This window comes from Amphibalanus amphitrite, unplaced genomic scaffold (genome assembly GCF_019059575.1).
Source record: "Amphibalanus amphitrite isolate SeventyFive unplaced genomic scaffold, NRLGWU_Aamphi_draft 000554F_arrow, whole genome shotgun sequence".
Classification (NCBI taxonomy): domain Eukaryota; kingdom Metazoa; phylum Arthropoda; class Thecostraca; order Balanomorpha; family Balanidae; genus Amphibalanus; species Amphibalanus amphitrite.
Window position 1 is genome coordinate 291026 of NW_024882048.1, and position 15656 is coordinate 306681.

The 15656-nt window shown below is 52.6% G+C and overlaps 2 protein-coding genes across 6 annotated transcripts in view; both read left to right on the top strand.

Moving 5' to 3' along the window:
* Positions 1-26: 26 nt before the first annotated feature.
* On the top strand, positions 27-8164 carry LOC122393806 (leucine carboxyl methyltransferase 1-like). 4 transcript variants are annotated; one of them, XM_043390206.1, is made up of 5 exons: positions 27-168; positions 1279-1714; positions 6574-6815; positions 7247-7356; positions 7634-8164. In XM_043390206.1, the coding sequence occupies exons 2-5, from the start codon at positions 1312-1314 to the stop codon at positions 7839-7841; spliced, it is 963 nt and encodes a 320-aa protein (XP_043246141.1). In that variant the 5' UTR covers positions 27-168; positions 1279-1311; the 3' UTR covers positions 7842-8164. The 4 variants fall into 4 exon arrangements, with proteins under 4 accessions (XP_043246141.1, XP_043246138.1, XP_043246139.1 ...); XM_043390203.1 differs by having other exon boundaries at positions 69-286; XM_043390204.1 differs by lacking the exon at positions 27-168 and adding an exon at positions 239-265.
* A 5393-nt stretch (positions 8165-13557) lies between these two features.
* The window catches only part of LOC122393796 (transcriptional coactivator YAP1-like), a 36439-nt gene continuing 34340 nt past the window's right edge, over positions 13558-15656 (top strand). For both annotated transcript variants that reach the window (XM_043390173.1, XM_043390174.1), the window contains exon 1: positions 13558-14128. In XM_043390173.1, coding sequence (XP_043246108.1) covers positions 13662-14128 — 467 coding nt within the window. In that variant the 5' untranslated portion in view covers positions 13558-13661. The remainder of the gene's footprint in view (positions 14129-15656) is intronic.

A 15656-nucleotide genomic window follows, 5' to 3' on the forward strand; every position in this document is an offset into this window, starting at 1 on the left:
ACTGCACTTTCTTTTAATTATTTACATGTTGAATTTTGTTTTTTGGTGATACGCATCATAAATTGAACAGTATGAAAAGCAGAATAGATCGATACTTTAATTGATTTTCATTTTTTATGTCAAACTTAAATTTTTGTTGCGCATAAGTCGCAAATTGCTTGAGAAAATGTAAGATTTGACTGTTTTCATTTGCCAGTATTTTAAGCCGATATAAACATCAACCTTGATTCATCTCTCAGTTGTCATCGAACTCTCGTGGGAGAAGGTCGTCGGCTGGCAGTCCTTCGTGCGTTTTTTTCTTGAATCATTTTCGTTGTAACCAGTAACTCCATCATATGTATCGTGGTTTAAGTGTGATTTTGCTTTTTTTTTCAAAATCAGCCTTGGTGAATAGGTATCTTACCTGACCCTAGCGGTGAACATCGCCAATTGGAATTATGCCTACCACACTTCTCAAATCAGTTTTGCTACAGTTTTATGATTTTAATGCCTAAAATGATCGGTAAAATAATATATGCTTATTAAAGGCATTTTATAACTATGTTCATACAGGAAGAACTATATTCCATCTTTGTTAGAGGCTAAATGGTCATGGCGCAGAAGCTTATTATACGGTTAGGTACCAATCATATGGGTAACATCGTTCAAAAGCAACTGCATACAGATTGACTGAGCTTAGCCTCTGTGATAGGTGGCTGCATTCTTGCCTTCTACAAGTGACACATACCTACCTCTACAAGGCACTCATTTTAGAATGAGAAATGGAATATATTTGCCTAGGGTGATCATTGGGGTATCAAAGTTCCTGATTTGTGCTAGTCTCAGCTTAACCTGCAAAACTGCTATTCCAGCTCAAAATTTCATATAAGAAGTGGTAGTATATTTCCTTTAAGCACACACACCAAACTCATAATTGTATAACAACTAAACCATATGTTCAGGCAGTTGAGTAATTCAGAGGGGTGTTAACAGGCACCGCAAACCGCTGAGTTTGGTGTGTGCGGAGTGTGCAGCAGGCGTGGGGGTAGGCAGCAGGAGATGGGTAGCCGGTATGATGTCACACGGCTGCGTGCGGTGGACCGCACACAGCCATCACTGTGGGCAGTACCGAGTACCGACCGACCAAAGCAGTCGCTGTGTGCTGTGACGGAAGGCTGACGTGGGGACTCAGTGGGTGGAGCTTGGAGCCTGTGTACGGTCCGACCGCACAGAGGGCCCGTGAACAGCCTTCAGGTTTTTCTCAGACCTTTCTGACCAATGATCACCTGTCTCCATCAGGTCTCTAAATCCGTCTCTGCCTCTGACCCTGCGATGGCCTCTCGCTCTGAGGGCACCATTGGCCAGGAAGGCATCATCCTCACTAACGACGACGCCAGCGTGTGCAAGCTGAGCGCCGTGCGACACGGCTACTGGCAGGACCCGTTCATCAGCCACCTGGTGCGCCAGTACGAGCGCAAGGCGCCCGAGATCCACCGCGGCTACTACGCGCGGGTCATGGCCGTCCAGCGGCTGACCGAGGCGTTCCTGGCGCGCTGCGGCGCCGACGCGCAGGTGCTCAATCTCGGCGCCGGCTTCGACACGCTCTACTGGAGGCTGAAGAGTGCTGGCTGCCGCTTCAGCAACTTCGTGGAGCTTGATTTCTCGGCGGTGACGGCGCGCAAACTGATGGCCATTCAGCGACAGAAAGGACTCATGACGGCCTTTAAGAGTGACGGTAGGTCCATAGGATTCCAGGACAAATCTTCGTATGGCATTTCTTCGTCGCGCAATTCTTCGTCCGCATTTCTTCGTCCGCAAATCTTCGTCGGCGCATTTATTCGTGTCGCATTATTTCGTCTCGCATTTCTTCGTAAGCGCAAAAATTCGTAGCGCATTTCTTCGTATCCGCATTTCTTCGTCGGCGCATTTCTTCGTCAAGCATTTTTTCGTCCACGCATTTTTTCGTCTACGCAAATCTTCGTCCGCATTTCTTCGTCCGCGCAAATCTTCGTCTGCGCATATCTTCGTCCGCAAATCTTCGTCCCCGCAAATCTTCGTCCGCAAATCTTCGTCCGCATTTTTTCGTCCACGCATTTCTTCGTCTACGCAAATCTTCGTCCGCATTTCTTCGTCCACGCAAATCTTCGTCCCGGCAAATCTTCGTCCGCAAATCTTCGTCCGCAAATCTTCGTCTGCAAATCTTCGTCCGCAAATCTTCGTCCGCATTTTTTGTCCACGCAAATCTTCGTCCGCAAATCTTTGTCTGCGCATATTTTCGTCCGCAAACCTTTTTCTGCGCTATCTTCGTCTCCGCAAACATTCGTCCACAAATGTGGTTCAATAAAACCATGAAGAAATATCGGACCATCAAGTGAATGACGAATTTAATGCATGGAATGGATGATCGAAACTTTTGAAGTCAGGTAGATGAGGTCTGTCAGGTGAAGCTATGGTATTTGGGAGCCGACAATTGTAACATTCCATATCATTTGTGTCCCGGACATTCTTTTTTTTCGCGGTCGATGAATGACAATATAATCTCCCAGTAAACATGCCGACGTCGGCCCAATGTCGGTTCAACCTCGGCCCGACATCGGCTGGACGTCGGATATGCCCGCATGTTCCGACGTCCAGCCGAAGTCGAGCCGACGTCGAGCCGACGTCGGGCCGAGGTCGTTCGGCGAGGTTGACGAGGTCGTTTGTCGTTGGACCGACGGGGCTGACGTCGGCATGTTTATTGGGACAACGCGCCAAAAATATCAACCGGCGGCGGGATTCGAGCCCCCCAGTTGCCGACGTCGGCATGTTTACTGGGACAACACGCCAAAAGCATCAGCCGGCGATGGGATTCGAACCGACGTCGGCTGGACCTCAGCAATTGATCTCGGTCCGACGTCAGCCCGACGTCGGTTGGACCTCGGCTGGACGTCGGTAGTACATGCGGGCATATCCGACATCCAGCCGACGTCGAGCCGAGGTTGGACCGACGTCGGGGCGACGTCGGCATGCCGATGCCGAGATGCCGACGTCGGGCCGACGTCGGCATGTTTACTGGGCTCTTGTACCCTCGCCGGCATAGGCGGCGGAACGGGGAGGGCACCGGGGCACCGTTCCCCTCTTTAATTTTGACCTTTTAACAGTAGCCCTATGGGCGTTGCATGGAAAGAATGGGACTAAAAGTCGGCAGTGCCGTGCCCCCTCCCCCTATTTGAAGGTGTTCCGCCGCTACTGCTCGCCGGACCTATTTGTTTTCTACATACACGCCGGCCGGGGGGGGGGGGCGGGCAAATGGTGTTTATAAACTCATGAAGTGTGCGAAGGAAGAACTATTGTGCCAAAGCACATTTAACCCGCGACCGCCTGGGGGGGGGGGGTCGGATCCGACCCCCCCCCCCCTCCGTTTTTTCTTAAATAACTCAAGAACCGCTTACGCTATCAACTTAAAACTTGGCATACCTTCTCCCCCATCAATTTGACGTGTTCTGTGCAATTTTTAAGAAAAAGTTTTCAAATTTTTTTGAGATATATCGATTTTAGTGATGTAACTACATGGCGTTTTTAGTCAAAAAGTGGTAAATGTTTAAAAAATCGCCAAAAATCAGGGTTTAAAGCAAATTGCAAATTAAGGACATGAATAGACGCAGCTCAACGAGTTCTTTAAAATGGCTATCTCGGATTTTCCATTAAATGCGTTTTTCACCCCTAAAAATTCAAAAAACTACATTTTTTGGAAAACAGCTAATAAAATACAAAATTTTGAGAATTTCCAAAAAACCGGAATATATGTTATAGAGCTCTATTAGAACATTAGATGTCCCAAATTTCAACTTTCTATCTTGATTTTTGACCCCCAAATTGTAAAAAATAGCTTCAACATGCATAGGGCATGGTGACGTCATAAGCATTTTCGTGAATTAGAGGCACTTCTGAACATCGCATGTGAAAATAAATGACACCACTAGATTCCTGGGACAAAGCTCGTCTAGAAAAGTGCATTTTTATGTCAAAAATAAAAAGTTGAAAATTTGACCTTTTTTCTCAGCCCTCGTTTAGTTATGTATGGTATAAACGATTTTTTACGCTTTCAATGCACACTTATCACCAGCACAGTGACTTGGGGTCACATATAACCATTACCATCGTATTCGGCGTGAAAAATAAGCCATAAAACATGTGTCGCACGCCCATGTAGCAGAAAGTGAGAACCGTGACCTTTCGTGACCTGACCTGACCTTGACCCGTACTTAGTATGACCCCTATACGCACATGGTACCTTCACTAGGCCTTTGAGGTCATTTTTGGTGAGTTTCGAGCAGCAGCTATCGATTCCGCTGTCCGTAAGCCTAATCATGCAAAACCCCAGAATTTGACCTTTGACCTGACCTTGACCCGAAAGTTGACCTCAATCTTAAAATCTTAAGAGTGCTTTGGGAAGGTCTCGTAGAGACCTTTCGAACGCCGCCTCGCGGGGCTCGATGCGACCATTGGTTCTCGAGATAACAGGGGGGGGGGGTCGGATCCGACCCCCCCCCCCCCAGGCTGTCGTGGGTACGGAAATAGCCCAGGCGGTGCCGGGTTAAGTCACTTTTATATCGGAGTCGATTTCTGAAAGAACCGCGGGCCAGAACACGATGTAAGTCGCTGATACCAGCCGCGGGCCGGACGTCAGATGGTCGCGGGCCGGATCCAACCGTCACCCACCTGGCCGGATCCGGCCCGCGGGCCGTAAGCCGACCCCTGACCTAGAAGGCCTTAAAATCGGGTATTAATCTCTGCATCTCGTAACGGCGCACACGCTCGTTTTTTTCCTTCCGCGACGCGCTAGCTCCACCAGTGGCGAAACGGCGATGGGGGGGTCGTACCCCCCCTCGGCCGGCGTGTATGTAGAAAACAAATAGGTCCGGCGAGCAGTAGCGGCGGAACACCTTCAATTAGGGGGGGGGGGGCACGGCACTGCCGACTTTTAGTCCCATTCTTTCCATGCAACGCCCATGGGGCTACTGTTAAAAGGCCAAAATTAGAGGGGAACGGTGCCTTGGTGCCCTCCCCGTTCCGCCGCCTATGCTGGCGACCGCGAGGGCACAAGAGATTATATTGTCATTCATCGACCGCGAAAAAAAGAATGTCCGGGACCGGGACACAAATGATATGGAATGTTACAATTGTCGGCTCCCAAATACAAGAGCTTCACCTGACAGACCTCATCTACCTGACTTCAAAAGTTTCGATCATCCATTCCATGCATTAAATTCGTCATTCACTTGATGGCCTGATATTTCTTCATGGTTTTATTGAACCACATTTGTGGACGAATGTTTGCGGAGACAAAGATAGCGCAGACAAAGGTTTGCGGACGAAAATAGGTATGCGCAGACAAAGATTTGCGTGAACGAAGAAATGCGTGGACAAAAAATGCGGACGAAGATTTGCGGACGAAGATTTGCAGACGAAGATTTGCGGACGAAGATTTGCGGACGAAGATTTGCGGACGAAGATTTGCGGACGAAGATTTGCCGGGACGAAGATTTGCGTGGACGAAGAAATGCGGACGAAGATTTGCGTAGACGAAGAAATGCGTGGACGAAAAAATGCGGACGAAGATTTGCGGACGAAGATTTGCGGGGACGAAGATTTGCGGACGAAGATATGCGCAGACGAAGATTTGCGCGGACGAAGAAATGCGGACGAAGATTTGCGTAGACGAAGAAATGCGTGGACGAAAAAATGCGGACGAAGATTTGCGGACGAAGATTTGCGGGGACGAAGATTTGCGGACGAAGATATGCGCAGACGAAGATTTGCGCGGACGAAGAAATGCGGACGAAGATTTGCGTAGACGAAGAAATGCGTGGACGAAAAAATGCTTGACGAAGAAATGCGCGTACGAAGAAATGCGGATACGAAAAAATGCGCTACGAATATTTGCGCTTACGAAGAAATGCGAGACGAAGTTATGCGACACGAATAAATGCGCCGACGAAGATTTGCGGACGAAGAAATGCGGACGAGGAATTGCGCGACGAAGAATTGCCATACGAAGATTTGTCCGGTTACGGTCCATAGCTTTCAACATTTTGTGCTTTTAAAGCACAGAAAGCTTGCAAAGTTTGTCCCCACCCGATTCGAATGCCCCAGAACGCTCTATTTTGGCGTGAGGTGTTGGGGAAACAGCGGTGATGTTAATGTCTGTTTTAAAGCAATTTTCCTTGAGCGATAATTCCGAGGACGGGTAATGCGAAATGATAAACTGCACGAAACACCTAATGGATTGGTGCCTCGTTTTTAATGGATGTTGTCCGTTGCTGTATTACAGTTACTGAGTCTGCACCGACGATGTTATTGCTGTTGAATTATTTGCGGTGCTTTGGTCTGTTCATGTAGTAGAGGACATAAGAAAACGTGACAAATCGCGCCATGATTTTATCAAATAGGACGTGACCTTGCTGTGCTTTCGGCCTGGTTTCAATTAGTTTGTTTCACGCTGACGAAGGTCTGATACGTCTGAGCCGTACCCATGTGTAGTCCCACAATACCTTCACCGGAACCCTCTCACCACCGCTCACCACCGCTCACCACCGTCCCACTCCTCCCCAGAGGGTGAGGTACGAGTGGGCCGCGCCGCGCTGCACGCCGAGGACTACCACCTGGCTCCGGTGGACCTGGCGCGACTGGCCGACGTACGGACCGCCCTGGAGGAGTGCTGTCTGAGGCCCGACCGGCCCACCATTGTACTGGCCGAGTGTGTCCTGGTGTATATGGAATCCCGCGCCTGCCATGAGCTGCTCTCACATCTGGCCAGCACACTGCGCACCGCTTACTTTGTCAACTATGAAATGGTAAGTAGTCTCATGGAATGGTGGGAATGGGTGGTATGGGTTGTTAAGGGAGTTGCGGGATGTGGGGGAGAATGGGGGGGGGAGTGATTTTTTATTGAGAGAATTATAATTTTTAAACTTCAAAAGGTTTACTACATTGGTTGGACCGGGAAAATGGGTGTCCAGCAGGGCGTTTTGGGCGTTGTGGTCCAGTGCTGTTTTGTGGACACTGTCCGTGTCATGTCGGCCTACATTGCTTTACTCTTTCTGATGCCATCAGCCTGGCGCCTCAACAGGCTATCTCCTTTATGGTCTTCAAGATGTCCAGCTTTGGTGTCCCTGCAGTCTGCACCCACTTCGTTTGACCTCGAAGCTAAACTGCTGTCGTTTTCTCTCCGGTTGTTCTTACCGTGGCGATGCTGTAAACTAGTGGTTCCTTCATCTGCCGCCAGGTGGGCGTCGATGACCGGTTCGGCCAGATTCTGGTGCAGAATGTCCGGGGCCGCGGCTGTGACCTGGCCGGCATTGAGGCCTGCAACTCTGACCAGACTCAGATGCAAAGGTAACGTCACGTTTCACTCGGTGGCAGTGAGAAGGTAGTCGCGATTTTGACTTGTTCCGTGATTTGGATGTCATTGTCAGTTGCGGTATTGGTCACTATCAAATCTAATATATTCTAGTTCTAATCTAAATTATAAATATACATGTAAAACAAAGTATGTTCAATTTATTGGCTCAAAATCAATTCTTTATGGTTTTTACCTCTTTCGTCATACTTTGAGCCCATTTTGTCCTGACTTCTGACGGCTCCGTATTGAAATGTTCGTGTGTGCCTTTAGGTTCACGGGCGCCGGCTGGGATGACGCCAAAGTGTGGAGAATGGACGTCGTGTTGCAGCGTCTGCCCTCCGCCGACGTGCGGCGTATGGAGCGGCTCGAGCTGCTGGACGAGATGGACATCCTGCTGCAGCTGCTCGAGCACTACGGCATCACGGTGGCGTGGCGCGACCCGGACGGGCTCGGCCTCGGCCAGCTCGACTACACGTGACGCGGCCTGCCGAGGTAGCGTCCGTGTCCGCTAGAGGCGCTGCCGTCGGTAGCTAGACTGCGTAGATGTCGCTAGTAGCGCTGATTTGCCGGCTTTTCGCAGATCACCCGGCCGAGGCAGGCGCCGCGCGTGCCTAACCTCTGATGTGAGCTTCCGCTGTGCACTGGCGGTTCTGTTGCAGCAACCGCACCCAATGTGATATTTATGTTGTTCTCGTGGCGAGCTGTGGATTGTTGTGGCTGCAAAGCTGTAGCCATTGTACTTATTTAACACGAAAGACGTTTTCAACATGAAGTTCAACGAATACACCAAATACCGTTTCATTCACCTCTATTACTCACTGCCAGCTTTAGTGACACTCATGCACAATGAGACTCCACCACTCCCTCTCTGGCCCTCACTATGCACCGTGAACTAACCGGGTAGGGGGTACCCTCTTCCCGGCAGAGCTTAGTCCCTCGGGAGGGGCGCAGGGCGACACGGCGGCGCCATGCGTCACCCCGGCCGGCTGGGTGTTTCGTCAGCACTGCCACTTGCTCGGCCCGACTACCGACGGTCTCCAGAGGTCGGCGGGAGTGTGTTCGACACGAGTGTTAGGGACCGGGCCGGGCTGGGGTCGGCTGCATGAGAAAGAGTTGACGGCTCATGTGCCAAGACGTGCACACGGCACAGGTTTGCTTCAAGGAGATTCAGCGATGGCCGGAGGAGATTATTGCTGCTCAAGGCCCGATGTTTGCCTATCCTCCGGTCACGCTTTCCGTCCGATGTGGTGAGAAGCTCTGGGAAAACTGACCTCTCGGCTCTCGCTGTATTTCTCTCTCACCCTCGTAGTATGAAATTCACTCCGGTGGCTTCTCTGCGGCGTGGAGGTACCATTTACAAGAGGTCTTATGACCAGTGCCAACAGCCGTGCATAGAAGACGCTGCGGCCTTGGTACTGGTGGGCTCGCACATAGCATGCAGCTGTATTCTTTTACTGCCGCTTATTTGATAATGCATCGTATAAGTCACGCAAAAGACAGGTAGAATTTATAAATAAACACTAAAAAAGAAACGCGTGACGCGCTACCAACTGCAGCTGATCAGTTTTATATTCCAGTATTTCTCGGATCCGACCTAGCCTGTCACGCCCGATTTGCCTGGATCTTTCCTAGAATCCACCGACGGGCGGCCGGCACCGAAGGCCGCCTGGCAGTGTTCTAAAATTTGATTTTGGTTAGGTGTGCCGATGAAGAAACAAAAATCCTAGGATGAGAAAAAGGAAAGTAAATAACTGGAGTATTTTTGCAAAATGGTGTAATGCCAATTTCTATGCCAACTGATAAACCAGGATTTCATGTCAGGATCTTGACATGGTGTGAAACAAAAGGATGAGGGTGCAGCAACTGTCAAGTGACATGTAAACTGGCTGTTGGGAATAAACGAAACATTTTTCAGAGACGAAGCAAAGTCGGTCATTCATATTTTAGGGATGAAAGTATTTTCTACATTAGGTGTGATTTGCCACCAAAAAGTCTGAAAAATGGAACACTGCCGCCTGGAGGCCGCGTTTTGTCGGTCCCGTGATCAGCCGGCCGGTGATCTCACGAGTGCCCCGTTAGTTTCCAGTCCGTGCCAGCCGAGCGGTGAATACGTGCGAACCGAGCCCTGCACCTGAGATGTCTTTGTTTTCAGCAGCTGCGGTCATGATGTCAGAAATACGCTAACCGGGTTAGCTGAGCGGAGCACGGGTGCTGGACATGCGATGCTCACGGGTTTGGAAATGGTAGAGACACGGGTGTGCGCTGTTGTTACAATGTGCATTGTGTAGTGTGTAGTTGTGCTACTGATCGTATTGACTTGTATTGTTCTTTCAATGTATGTTCAGGTAGAGTGTCGACTGCGGACCCTAGCCGGGAGAAGTCCTGTGTGTTTTAAACATAGTTGATTGCGTCTCAATCCTCGCATTGCTCAATGTTCATTGCGCACACGCGTTTCTTGCGTTCATCTTTTACTGGGAAGATCCGTTTGCTCATGTTTCGGTCTCCGACGAAACAAACCATAAATCGAGTGCTCATCAGTGATGAAAGTATGTGCTAGATAGTGATTTGTTTTACGACGCTCGTTTTTCGATGAGGTACGAACTTAGCCCTGTAGTAGCAACTTTGTTGGCGTGACCCTATGTCTGCAATCATGTCTCGTGGATTGTATGGGGGATTTTCGGCCGTATTTCGTTGTCACTGATTGCCAGAAATCGGAAACTGAACTAATTGGTATCCGCAGTTCGAACACATGACTTGGACTTCTCCCGGGAAGGCCCGATGAGGGAGAAATTTTGCAGTGCAAAGGTTTCCGGTTGCATGTGCTATAATACGGCAGAATTCGTTGAGCTTTCCGGAGCGGATTTTCTTTTTCATTTCACGAGTGAAGAATGTTTGAAACATTTATCGGAATGTGTCTTGGTGGCTGGTGCCTTGCAGGAGCCCGATGGGAGAGGCGGTTCATTGTTCGTAACAAATTGGACTACCGCTGTCCGTTTACGCACGTTTAGGTGCGCCGTAGTTGTGTCGCGAACGTTCAGTGTTATACGGCGTCTTGGAGTGTCTCTCGCACTCGCAGGCTCAGCCGTAGCGCACTGTCTGCCTGATACGGCATCTACTAATTCACTGAATTAGTGGGTTTTGTCCGGTGCCCCCTCATTCACACTCCTAACCGGCGCAATAGACCAGCTTTATCCCGAATCTGGTGCTCCGACCTTTCCTCGCTAGGTAACATTGACAAGCGCTGTTTCCCGTGGCCGTGCCCTGGTCAATGTAGTACAGGCCAGCGCCGTGTCCTATCTATGCGTCGGTGTGCAGCCCTTGGCGTGTCTTTTGCGTAAGCCCAGGTGCGGCCCGGTGCCGTGTCCCGTGCGTCTGTCCAGGTGCGGCCCGTGCCGTGTCCCCCGCCCGACAGTGACAGGCGGCGCCGGCCCGCTCCTCTTAGCTGACCCCGGACGGATATTTCCCCGTGCTGCAGCTGAGAACAGAGGTAGCGCCGGCGCAGCCTGGCACCGATCAGTGTACCCCGGTCCGTACACCAGAAACACACCCACACCGACTCGGCCTTCCGGGAGCTGCCGATTGTGCCGATAGCAGGGGTGGGCGTACCGACCTGCGGGAGCTGGTGACCTGTCGCTCAGCTGATTAATCCACCGGTGGAAAGGGTGCTTGAAGTTTTGTTTTGACTTTACTGATATGAGGGATTATGCAATATGCACCTCCCTTTTACTACCGTTGTCCGTTATTGGTTCAAAGATATTCTGATGAATAAAATTTCAAAATAAATGGCGATGACAATTATACCCAAGTTACGCACAGATAGAATCTGGGATTGCGCCCGGGAGCAGTAATTTTTGAACTAAAAGTTGTACCAGCGTTCATTTGTAACGATACAACTATGATGGTGTTACCGATACCTCATGGACATGGTGAATGCATTCGATTTGTCTCATTGTCGACTACTCCTAGCCAGCCAGACGAGGTCAGGCGTCTTTACTTGGTCGAGCAGTGCCTTCCTAAGTGACCAAGTGTCGTCTAGCGTCGCCTGTTCAGTCTGTTCCGGGACAATCAGCGCTCGTACATCACCCGCCCCTATTGCATTTATTGCACCGAGCTCGTGCCTGCGATCAATGGCTGCTCAGGTCGGAACCACGGACTACCCTCGTGCTTCTCCGATGATGTATGGTCTCACATCACTTACAGAGGGGGATTGACTGTCGGTGGGGGCGTTTCACGTGCTCAATAGAAATAACTTGCCATGAATTGTGTAAACATGGCGTGTCTAAGTACATAACCTCGGTACCGGTAATTCGCTGTTGTGCCGTTGATTTATCATGATGCTGATGTTGATATGCAGCCATAATGCGCGATACGGCTTGGGGGATTGCTTTCTGGGGTGTTGTACTAAATGGCTTTTAATGTCGTTATTAATTGTGGCTGTTAGGTGGAACGTTTACGAGGCCGTTCTATGTCTCAACTCGCAATGTTTGGCATCCAGAGACCAGATTGTCCCATCAAATCAGCTAGTGATGACTGACGTAGGACCAACGTCAGAGATTACTACAAAGCTTAACTTGCCAACAATCTTCAAATACCTATCTGGTAGTCAGGCAGCATCAACCAGGTATTTCAAGAAGATAGGCACAGCTCTGGCAAGGAATGTCCAAACCAGACCCGCCGTCTCGATTAGACAATGCGTGGGACATTTCGGAAGCCGAGATACAGCACAGGAGCTTTTCAAAGGTATGTGCGGAATCTGGATCTCCGACATAGCTTGCACAGATAGCTGTGATGATGCGTAAGCCATGCGATGCTATGACGTTTTTTCGTTGTCCGGCAGATGCAGATTGCAGGTGCACCTTCTGTGAATTTGATGCGATTGTGCTATCAAATATGGGTCATCTAAAAATAGAATGATGTTATTGGTATTGGAATGCCGCTATTGACGTTATTGGAATGTCGTCATTGACAACTCATAGACATTGAGCTTCAGCCATCCTCTATGACCCTGACAGGTCACGATGGGCCTCCTCGTTCCCATCCTGCCTTCAGCTGCGCCGGGGAGCGCCGACGGTGGCCGCAGCCGCTGTCCGGTGACCGCCAGTTTTTGTGACCGGCGCCCGCCCGCCCGACCTGGCCCGGTAGGTAGTGACCACAGCGCGGTACGGTGGCCGCGGACCAGCGCCCGTTTTTGCGCTCGTGGGCTGCCGTGTGCCCGGTGCCGTCTACCTGCGGCCGAGCGGAGAGGCCTGTGGTACAGATGATGCCACCTTTGCTATGTGATGATTTGTCGCGTGTCGGTACACGGCCTGTTTCCATGTGTCATGAGCCCCGCATCTGACCCCTGTGCACGGGCCGTGTGTATGTTTTCTGAGCACCCAGCACCGGGCTGAGGCGCCGCTGAGCTCTGCCACCGCCGTCGCCGCTGAACCCGCCCAAGGCCCTATATACCAGGTAGGGTCGTCCGGCGATTCTACCTTTTCGTGACGTCAGCTCGTGACGTAATTTGGAGTCAAGTCTCGAAGCCCCGTTCAATCCCCATGTAAATGAGCGATTTTCGAAGCACTGTAGAATGAAGTCTGCACAAGATATATCAAACCTAAGTATCTTATCTGAAAGAGCAGACAATTTTCTGCAAGTCATCTATTACGTGTTTTTCGCTAAATCTTTTGCTTTTTTCACAAAAGCGTAAAATGTCCCCCCATGTCTCCGCAGCCTCCCTGCCGCCGACCGCCGCGCGGTCGCGGTAGTGTAGTGGTTAGCGTGCCCGCGCAGTATTCCAAAGGTCCCGAGTTCGAATCTATGCGGTGCGGAACTTTAATTGCAATTCCAAGCTGAATATACGCACGTCGCACATCCATAATAAATTATTATTCGTATAGCTAAACTGTCACCAAGCTATCCATATAAATTGACTTCACCCAAAATATCGGCAAGATTCTATTAAAATATAAATTCAAATATGGCGGCTTGGACTGCCGCGTGCGTTAGGCTCCGCCCATAGCTCCGCCCACATGCGTGACGTCATTCGTGTTAGTGGACACGCAGAGAGATAGGGGACGACATGGGCCTGAACCCGCCCGCCGGGGAACCGTCCCGGCGCCGGGCGCAGCTCTAGCGGCGGCCGCCGCCGGCGTCGGCACTACATTCTGTCGGAGGGCGCGGCCGGTGCGGCTGCGCGGCGGCGCCGGCGGCGGAATTCCGATCGGAGCCGGCGGTGGCAGTGTGGCACCGGCGCCGAGCCCGAGCGGCGGTGAGAGACAGTGCGCGCGGCGACCGGCGCCCCAGACGCGGCTCCGGCATGGCGCAGAGCGCCGACATGGACTTCCTGGAGCGCAAGGAGGGCAGCCAGGTGCTGCACGTGCGCGGCGACTCGGACTCGCTCATGAACTCGCTGTTCGACTCGGTGCTCAAGAAGCAGGAGTCGAGCATGCCGCTGACGGTGCCGCTCAGCATGAGGAAGCTGCCCAAGTCGTTCTTCAACCCGCCGCAGCACGGCTCCAAGTCGTCGTCCATCTCTCACAGCCGCAACTCGTCCACGGACTCGACGCACGCCGGCCCCGGCTTCGGCGCCGCCGCCGGACAGGGCAACCACATGCGGGCGCACTCGTCTCCGGCCACTCTGCAGCAGACGTACGCGGCCGCACAGCAGCTGCAGCAGCACGCCCATCTCAAACAGCAGAGCTACGACTTCACGGACGAGCTGGGGCCGCTGCCGCATGGCTGGGAGCGCGCCTGCACCAGCCTCGGACAGCCCTACTTCATCAAGTAAGTGGCCGCGCGGCCGGTGCGGCGTCCCGCTGCGCCGCCGGGGCGGGTAGGGACCGGGCAGAGGGGAGGGACGGACAGAGGACAGGAGTGATCACCCCCGACCTGTGGGACGCCGTATGGGGGACGCTCCGGCCGCGAAAACACCCGAACGCTTTGTTGTCGGCCGCTGTGGAGGGCAGGTGGGCCTCATTGGGGAGACGCTCGGGCCGACCCTGACCGGCGCTGGCCACCGTTATCTGCCCGGCCGCCGCGGCGGCGACTCTCTGCTCCGTGGCGTCGGCCCGACCCGGCGCTGTCCGTCCCACCAGCAAGCGGCCGGGTCAGAGGACAGGCTCCCCAGCTGGGCCCGGGGGCGGCCGGTCGGCCGGCCGGCCACCGACGCCGTCCAGGCATGTGGAGTTCGAACGACGCGCCCGCCGGTGGCGCCGCCGCGCCGCCGCCGACGCTGCCGTGGTGCCTCCGCCGCGTGCCGAACTCGCCGGCTCAGCGCCGCCGCTGTGGACGGCATTTCCGTCCGTCCAGCGGCGGTCGGCGAGCGAGGGAGTCGCCGCGGGCCGGCCGCCGGACGGCAGGATTACCCCGGGACGAGCGCGCCGCGCCGCCTCAGCTCCCTCCGAGCCGGCGGCGGAGCCACTCAAGGACCCGGCGGGCGGCCAGCGGGGACGGGCCGCCGGACAGCGGCACTCGCTGCAGCCAGCGCTGGGTGGCCGCCGCTGTGCTGGGCTGGCCGGCCGTCTGCATGGGCCGACCCGAGCGGCGATTGATCGATTGCAGATTGGCCGGCTCTGTTTACTGAGATAAATGCCTACCCGCTCCCTGGCGACGGCTGCTGAATCGGCGACCTGTTAAGTGGCGTCCGGGCGCTGTGATAGCTAACACAAGCCCGTGTCTGTACTGGGAAATCGGCGCCCATCACTTTCAGGATGAGCGCTTAGAGCGCTTAGTGAACTGTCACAGTGGGAGAGGTCTCACCTTCCCAGCCTGTCCAGTCACTCGACTCCGCGATGGCTTGCTCAGTCCAGTCAGTCTCACTCCAGTCCACTTTAATGGCCCGATCCGGCTGGATCCCGTCCTGCGCTCAGTCTTACTGCTGAAGCTGACTCCGATTTAGCCGGGTGCCTATTCCGATTGTGGCGGTTCGCAACCGGAAACTTGGTATTTCCGTAGTTCTACTCGCGTATACCGGTCAGTCGGGTCGCATCAACTCGGTTCGCGCGGGGTAGTTGAAACAGGACTGTCATCATCATCATCATCATCATCATGTATTTCGGACAACATCCATAAAATGGTTTTTCAGCAATCCACGTCATCTGACAATAAAAGCGACAATGAAAGACACACAGATACAATGTGTGTCTTTCATTGAGCGCTTAGTGTCGCCGACTTGGCTGCACTGACGACTCTGTCACGGCGCCGTTGGGCGAGGGAGGTGGCTATATGACTGGTATTGGTGGGTGGCTTGTCCTGGATTGATGTTGAGTCGTTGGCAGGCTGAACCTAATTCAGGGTACTCTGTCTCTGCCTT

Coding starts and splice junctions, on each gene's coding strand:
- LOC122393806 (XM_043390206.1), top strand. CDS start 1,312: ATGGCCTCTCGCTCTGAGGGCACCATTGGCCAGGAAGGCATCATCCTC. Junction 6,816..7,246: donor ACTTTGTCAACTATGAAATG/GTAAGTAGTCTC, acceptor ATCTGCCGCCAG/GTGGGCGTCGATGACCGGTT. Junction 7,357..7,633: donor GACCAGACTCAGATGCAAAG/GTAACGTCACGT, acceptor GTGTGCCTTTAG/GTTCACGGGCGCCGGCTGGG.